The sequence below is a fragment of the Manis javanica genome, chromosome X (genome assembly GCF_040802235.1).
Source record: "Manis javanica isolate MJ-LG chromosome X, MJ_LKY, whole genome shotgun sequence".
NCBI classification, from domain to species: Eukaryota; Metazoa; Chordata; class Mammalia; order Pholidota; family Manidae; genus Manis; species Manis javanica.
In genome coordinates, this window is record NC_133174.1 from 42,400,464 (window position 1) to 42,409,176 (window position 8,713).

General features: G+C 47.4%; 1 protein-coding gene across 1 annotated transcript in view; it reads left to right on the forward strand.

Moving 5' to 3' along the window:
- USP27X (ubiquitin specific peptidase 27 X-linked) overlaps window positions 1-8,458 on the forward strand; it is a 47,523-nt gene extending 39,065 nt beyond the window's left edge. Inside the window, exon 2 of the mRNA XM_036996347.2 lies at window positions 5,411-8,458. Within this exon, the coding sequence (XP_036852242.1) occupies window positions 5,411-7,591 (2,181 nt within the window). The 3' untranslated portion in view covers window positions 7,592-8,458. The remainder of the gene's footprint in view (window positions 1-5,410) is intronic.
- Window positions 8,459-8,713: the final 255 nt, after the last annotated feature.

Below are 8,713 nucleotides of genomic sequence, written 5' to 3' on the forward strand. Positions count from 1 at the left end.
TCAGCTACACATGAGGGATCCAAATAACAAAGGCTCAAATAGGATGATGCTTCACGTGTGACATTGATTCCAAGACACTCTCAACAGTAAGACATACCATTATTTTATGTGCTACCAAGACAGAAAGAAAATGCTGCCAAATATAATCATAACTGTCATTCAAAAATTTCAGAGATGTTGAAACATGAAGAGATGTACCTCTTAGAGTCAGTAAAATACAGTATCTTTTTTTCTCATGTAAGAATAGGTCCAGAGGTAATCAGATTTTTGGTTGCAAAATGGTTACTCAGCAATAGTCATTAAATCCTTGTTTCCAGGAGGAAGAAGGAGTAATGAGAAAGGGGAAAATTTCTTTTTTTCTTTACTAATTTTGTAAATGTTTTCCCAAAAAAACTCACTGGAATTTTTATTGGGTTTGGGTTTTATTGGATGTGTAGACCAACTTGAAGACAACTGCTTGATGTCCACTAAATATAAACCAGTAACCTTAAAAGTGGAGTATGCATTGCCTTAGGGGTACAAGAAGACTTTCCATGGGGTAAATAAGCACTTAGAGTTTTAAGGGGATTAATTTCTACATCCTCAAATTTCATATTTCCTAAAATTGATCTGCCAGAGAACACACTTGTGGTGGAGGAATCAAGCTGGTTTTCACTTTCCTTCTCCCATTTCTCAATGGTCCTTTTTGCACTTTACAAAGAAAAGCAAACCTTTTAGCCATCCTGAATCTTACCCAGGTGTACTGCATACCTTTTACCCATCCTGAATCTTACCCAGGTGTTAAATCTTCAGGGTACCAGAGAAACAGGTCCAAACACTGCTGTAGTGGTGAAGAAACAAATTGCTCTGACAAATGAATAGGACTCATATCCTTTCTCAAGTCAGATGACTTCCAAAAAAATCAAGGGAGAATACAATGGAGTTGTTAGCTGATAAATAATGAAAAATAATTTTGAAGATAAATCATTGTGTAATTCACCTCCATGTATCTCCAAAGGGATTCAAAGACTTGAGTGACATTGCTAAAACAAAACGTCCACTCCCATTTGCTTATTTATATAAATGCAGTTTCTGTGTGCTAACATTTATCCAAACAAAATGTAAGATGTTGAAACCTGTCTCATTCTAGCAACAAGTAACATTTTATATTTATCCATGGAGACACCACTTGAAAAAAAAAAGACTTATCTACATCTAATACATTTTTGTTATGTTTAATAATCACCTATCAAAACTTGTACTATATGTACAAGTTTTGATCCATTGTATTCTAATAGTAATTCTCATAACTCAAGCAAGAGTATATATATATATATATATATATATATATAGGTATCATTAATGTACAATTACGTGAGCAACATTATGGTTACTAGACTCCCCCTATTATCAAGTCCCCACCACATACCCCATTGCAGTCACTGTCTATCAGTGTAGTAAGATGCTATGGAATCACTACTTGTCTTCCCTGTGTTATATTGCCTTCCCCGTGTACCCCCCAACCTTATGTGATCTAATCATAATGCCCCTTTTTCCCCCTTGTCCCTCCCTTCCCACCAATCCTCCCCAGTCCCTTTCCCTTTGGTAACTGTTAGTCCATTCTTGGGTTCTGTGAGTCTGCCGCTGTTTTGTTCCTTCAGTTTTTGCTTTGTTCTTATACTCCACAGATGAGTGAAATGATTTGATACTTGTCTTTCTCCACCTGGCTTATTTCACTGAGCATCTCTAGCTCCATCTATGTTGTTGCAAATGGTAGGGTTTGTTTTCTTCTTATGGCTTAATAATATTAAATTGTATATGTACCACATCTTCTTTATCCATTCATCTACTGATGGACACTTAGGTTGTTTCCATTTCTTGGCTATTGTAAATAGTGCTGTGATAAACATAGGGGTGCATCTGTCTTTTTGAAACTGAGCTCCTGCATTCTTAGGGTAAATTCCTAGGAGTGGAATTCCTGGGTCAAATGGTATTTCTATTTATAGTTTTTTGAGGAACCTCCATACTGCTTTCCATAATGGTTGAACTCATTTACATTCCCACCAGCAGTGTAGGAGGGCTCCCCTTTCTCCACATCCTGGCCAATATTTATTGTTTGTCTTTCAGATGGTGGCCATCCTTACTGGTGTGAGGTGATATCTCACTGTGGTTCTAATTTGCTTCCCTGATGATTAGCAATGTGGAGCATCATTTCATATGCCTGTTGGCCATCTGAATTTCTTCTTTGGAGAACTGTCTGTTCAGCTCCTCTGCCTATTTTTAAATTGGATTATTTGCTTTTTGTTTGTTGAGGTGTGTGAGCTCTTGATAAACTTTGGATGTCAACCCCTTATCGGATATGTCATTTATGAATATATTCTCCCATACTGCAGGATGTCTTTTTGTTCTACTGCTGGTGTCCTTTGCTATACAGATGCTTTTTAGTTCGATATAGTCCCACTTGTTCATTTTTGCTTTTGTTTCCCTTGCCCAAGGGTAAATATTTTTAAACAATGCTTAGAGCTTTAGGATCACAGGAACATTTAAAAGGCATTTAAATAACAAAATACTGCAGGGAAATGCAACAGTATAACTATTTCAAGTGCAAATGTATGTATTATTGGAATAAAATTCTATTAGAAGAATAGAATGGAATTAAGAACTCTGAGAAAAGGGGAAATGTACAACTTCCAACTGTTAAAGGAGAGCTCAGATACGAATTCTGAAAACAGATGATAGTGGCTCTCAAATCACTAAGGTTTTTTGGTTTCACTGGTTTCATGCAAATCATGACATAATTGTTTGTAAATGTTAATATTTGTCAGAAATCTTATTATTTGAAGCTGACATGCTTGATGCAAAAGTTTAGATTTCAACCTAAAAACACATGAAGGAGCACAACGTTAAAAATATTTATACAGCATTATTTTGATGTAAACCAATTGTTTTATATAAACTTACAAAACAATATCCTGGGAAGTGTCAAATACTCCTTTGCCACCTTGTGGTAGGAGTTGTTGCAGTCTCTGACTGCAGTGAGGAGGGGTCTCCTAGGTCAGACCTTTCTGCTAGCCTTTAGCTAGCAGACATTTGCCCAGGACTGATCCAGACCCATACAAGCATGAAGCATCAAAAGAATTATGCTGATCCCCCTACCCCTACCTCCTGCACTATTGAGAGTAAAAACAAAAACAAAAACATGCAATCAAGAAAGGAATGTAAGGAAGTACAACCAAATTCTGACTTTTCCCAAGAGAATTACTTTAAAAAATCAAATGTCAAAGTGTTTCCAATATTTTCTTCTTGATTCTTTTGTATTTGGTGCCTCTTCTCTGCTAGTGACCTAGACACTTCCTTAGTCTGCCTTTTGGGGAACCCAGCCCTGATCTTGGCCAGTGTTACCCATAGCTCTTAGTACAACATTCAGCTTAGAGTTGGAGTTGAATAGTCTCATTTGTTGAGTGAATGATGGCAGGCCCACCCACTTCCACCTTCCAGAACATGCTGAACCTGTGGGCTTCTGCAGGGACTCATCAGTAAGCAGTCAGGTTGCCATGGTTAGTCTTCAGTGGTAGACAGTCTCAGATACACAGAAATCTTCCAGTATCTTTGATGTCTGTCTGTTGCTCTGTGGAGGTGGGATGAGAGTACCTCCTGCCCACCCCTCACACTGTTCTTTGACCTCAGTCATTTTCAGCAGCAGGAGCAGGATTCCTTCAGTGGGTGTACTAGTTGCAGTTCCTCTGGTTGTAGGCCACAAAGGGCAGGCATTTATTGGAAGGGTGCCGCGGTGCTTCATGGAATTGAAACAAGGGTTGGCATAGGAAGGGGGGCACCAGAGTAGCTCTGGGACCTCAGTGGTAGTGTTCTGCCCCTCTTGCCATCGTCCTTGGAGTGTGGAACAAAACCCCACAGTGTGGAGGAAACTGCCCTCTATTTCACCTGAGGGGCATTAACCCTCCCTGCACCCTGGGAGAACCAGCACAGAGGCAACCCGATGGGAATCAGGCATCCTGCCCTTAAGGCTCCTGGTTCCTGACAACCAACTCCTACTGCTAACCCCAGGAGGCCCAAGCACGCACCCCCTCCCTAGAGGAAGGGGCCGGGTGGAGGGGTGGTATCCGGTGCTAACTGAGGAGAGTTCTGCTAGGGCATAATCATGCAGCACAGCCCCGCCAGCCGGGCAGTGTGAACTGGCCACGGCCAGCCATCACCAGGACTCGGGGACAGACTCTTCCTGCAGCACTCTCTCTGGTCCTGGAGCAGTGGTTATCTACTTTTTCTGAGACGGTCCTGACTCCCTGGGACCGGCACCTGCGGCGGCTTCCCATTGCCAGCAGCTCTGAGCGCTGGAGCTCCAGAGCCCCTCAGACTCAGGCCCGCGACTCTCCCCGCAGGCAGCTCCCAGACCCAAGCTGCTTCCCCCCCACTCCCACCTGCTGCCTGTCCCGGGACCCTGCTAGGGCGTGAGGGTCTCCAGACGGTGTCCTGTAGTTCAGGCCCCTCTCTCAGCTGTAGGGGGGAGGGGCCAGCAGCAGGCATGACCTAGCTGTGCCTTGTCCCTCCTGCTGTCCCCGGGGCTGCTCCGTGTCTGCTGGGCCAGTGGGCCAGCGGCTAAACCCTCAACCCACCCGCAGCCTCGGGAGCCCGAGGAGAAAGTGAGGAGCAGACACAGATTCTGCAGAGCATCGGTAAGATGGGCAGAGGGACGTGCCCCTTCAGGCCCAGAGGCCTTGGGCGCTCAGCCCCTCAGGACCTGGGGTCCAGGCCTGCCCCAGAATGGAACTGGGTCTTCATCCTTATGGGGCAGGGCAGCCTCTGAGTTGGGATGGGAGCCTAGGACCGGGCAGGGGGCAGGCTCGGTCGCAGGGATGATGGCCTATCCCAGCCTCTGACTGGGCTCCTCAGGAGCTGGCCTCTGAGGGATATTTCACAGCCCTAGAGACATTTCTGGACTCAGCTACACCCCCTCGCCTGGCCCCGCAGTGCCTGGGGAAGCTGCACGGACGAAGGGAAGGACGGGGAGAGGGGAGGAGACCATGAAAGGGGTCAGAGCAGCGATTGGAGCCCAGAACTGGAAGAGCGTTAAAGAGACTGCGCGGTCCCCGCCCCCCTTCCCGCCAGCCTCAATGAATTAGAGCTGTGTTTCCCAAACTTGCCTGATCATAAGAATCCTCCAGGGCCGTAGTTAAAGATTCAGGTTCCGGAGCACCTCCCTTTGCGATTCTGATTCAGTAGGTCTGCGGGTGGAGCCGAGGAATCTTTAATGTTAACACGTTCCCCACGTGATTCTCGTGGAACAAGCAAGTTTGGGAAATATTGAATTAAGGGAAACGGGGCCTGGCTGCCGAGCCGGCCTCCGCTAGGGGGCTACGGCGGGAGGATTCCCGGGGGCGTCGCCTGCTTCCGCCGCCGCCTCCTTCAGTGAAAGTCCCTTTGGGTCCAGCTGTCACAGCCACCGTGCTCCCTCAGGCCGGGCGGGGGACACCCCAGGTCTGCGTGGCCCCCGCGCCGCCACGCCCAGTGGCCGCCTGAGCCCTGCCAACAGGGGGAGGAGTCGCCGCCAGTGGAGGCGGAGGAGGTAGAGGAGGCGGAGACCGGGGATACAGCGGAGAAGGCGGAGAGGAAGGTGGACACCGCCGGGAAGGTGGAGATCGCGGAGGGTCCGGGCCGCCGGGTTGAACTCAAGCTGGAGCCCGAACCCGAGCCTTTACGGGAGGCGGAGCAGGAGCAGAAGAGGGAGCCGAGACAGGAGCTGGAGGATGAGAACCCAGCGCGGAGCGTCGGTGGCGGCAGCAGCGACGAGGTTCCTCCCCCTACCCTTCCCTCCGATCCCCCGCGGCCCCCCGATCCTTCTCCGCGGCGCAGTCGTGCCCCGCGCCGCCGACCCCGGCCGCGGCCGCAGACCCGGCTTCGTACCCCACCGCAGCCTAGGCCACGGCCCCCGCCACGGCCCCGGCCCCGGCGCGGCCCTGGGGTCGGATGCCTGGATGTGGATTTCGCTGTGGGTCCACCAGGCTGTTCCCACGTGAACAGCTTTAAGGTGGGAGAGAACTGGAGGCAGGAACTGCGGGTGATCTACCAGTGCTTCGTGTGGTGTGGAACCCCAGAAACCAGGAAAAGCAAGGCAAAGTCGTGCATCTGCCATGTGTGTGGCACCCATTTGAACAGACTCCACTCTTGCCTTTCCTGTGTCTTCTTTGGCTGCTTCACAGAGAAACACATTCATGAGCACGCCGAGACAAAACAACACAACTTAGCTGTAGACCTTTATTATGGAGGTATATACTGCTTTATGTGTAAGGACTATGTGTATGACAAAGACATTGAGCAAATTGCCAAAGAAGAGCAAGGAGAAGCTTTGAAATTACAAGCCTCCACCTCAACCGAGATTTCTCACCAGCAGTATTCAATACCAGGACTCGGTGAGAAATATCCAACCTGGGAGACCACCAAACCTGAGCTGGAACTGCTGGGACACAACCCAAGGAGAAGACGAATCGCCTCCAGCTTTACCATTGGTTTAAGAGGACTTATCAATCTTGGCAACACGTGCTTCATGAACTGCATCGTCCAGGCCCTTACTCACACTCCCATACTGAGAGATTTCTTTCTCTCTGACCGGCACAGATGTGAAATGCCAAGTCCTGAGTTGTGTCTGGTCTGTGAGATGTCTTCGCTTTTTCGCGAATTGTATTCTGGAAACCCATCTCCTCACGTTCCCTACAAATTACTGCACCTGGTATGGATACACGCACGGCATTTAGCAGGGTACAGGCAGCAGGATGCCCACGAGTTCCTCATTGCAGCGCTGGATGTCCTGCACAGGCACTGCAAAGGTGATGATGCTGGGAAGGCCGCCAACAATCCCAACCACTGTAACTGCATCATAGACCAGATCTTCACTGGTGGCCTGCAGTCTGATGTCACCTGTCAAGCCTGCCATGGCGTCTCCACCACGATAGACCCTTGCTGGGACATCAGTTTGGACTTGCCTGGCTCTTGTACCTCCTTCTGGCCAATGAGCCCCGGGAGGGAGAGCAGTGTGAATGGGGAAAGCCACATACCGGGAATCACCACCCTCACGGACTGCTTGCGAAGGTTTACAAGGCCAGAGCACTTAGGAAGCAGTGCCAAAATCAAATGTGGTAGTTGCCAAAGCTACCAGGAATCTACCAAACAGCTCACAATGAATAAATTACCTGTCGTTGCCTGTTTTCATTTCAAACGGTTTGAACACTCGGCCAAACAGAGGCGCAAGATCACTACATACATATCCTTTCCTCTGGAGCTGGATATGACACCGTTTATGGCCTCAAGTAAAGAGAGCAGGATGAACGGACAATTGCAGCTGCCAACCAATAGTGGAAACGACGAGAATAAGTATTCCTTGTTTGCTGTGGTTAATCACCAAGGAACCTTGGAGAGTGGCCACTACACCAGCTTCATCCGGCACCACAAGGACCAGTGGTTCAAGTGTGATGACGCCGTCATCACCAAGGCCAGTATAAAGGACGTTCTGGACAGTGAAGGGTATTTACTGTTCTATCACAAACAGGTCCTGGAACATGAGTCAGAAAAAGTGAAAGAAATGAATACACAAGCCTATTGAAGTGACACACAGACCTACCTGTAACAGAAGGTGACAACACCCATATGGCAACTGGCATTGCGATTTAAAGGACCTACTTGCATGGCCCATGGGCCTACCAGAGTAAGAATTGAACAGTACCCAGTGTCTAAAAGGTCCTGATTGGAAGAGAAATAGATGGGGTGGGAGAAGAGGCTCTAGTCTAAGCAATCACTCAAAGGAAAATTAATGACAGCAGTGCTCTGGGTGAGGAAGGCAGGAGTAGGGAAATCCTGACACTGGTACATATCCTATATTCCTCCAAAAGATTGTGTGGGAAAGTGTGGGGTGGGAGGGGGGTGGGGGGGGTGTGCCCTTGTAACCGTAAAACATCTTTCTCCATGGGTGTTTTCAGCTTCAACTGACCAATCACATAACATATGTTTGGTGGGAAAAAGAAAAGTTTATACAAATGTAGCCTATTACAAATATGGGCATGAAAGCAGAAAAGTGGAGGAGGCAGGGATATCTCATTGACACCTTTGCCAGTTTCTGTGTATTCGTGATTTTTTTGTGCTATTAAATGCAGTATTAACACACAAAAAAAGCCCACATGGGCTAGTGAAAAGAGAAGAAAAAAGGGGGCTTGTAGAAGGGGAGCAATTGCTCTGGAAGTAGAGAAGACAAATACTGTAAGATAAGCAACCAACACAGACAGGCCTCAGCTAAGAGTATAGTGTGTGAGTCTTTTTTAAAAAAGCTGTATGATATACTTGAGCAAATCAATGATCCTCTTTGCGATTGTTTTCTCATCTGTACAATGCAGATAATTCCTACCTTAAAGGGTTATTGTTAAAGATTAAATGATATATAATGTGTCGAAGTATAAAGTAAAAGGCTTGGAACTTTGTAGGGGCTCAGTAAAAGTTTGTTGGATCTGAAACTTCTTTGGATCAGGACCAGAATGCATCAGAAGTGAGGTTCAGTCCTATCTGAGACCCGTGGACAGAATGGACACACATCATGTCACATGCAGTCACACACATTATCTCTTATAACTCCCTCCCCAACACTGTGTGGAGCCCCAAGGCAGTGGACTCCACTATTGTCCCTGTGTACAGGGCATCACAGTCTGTGCCACACCCAGGATTGGAGGGAGAACCA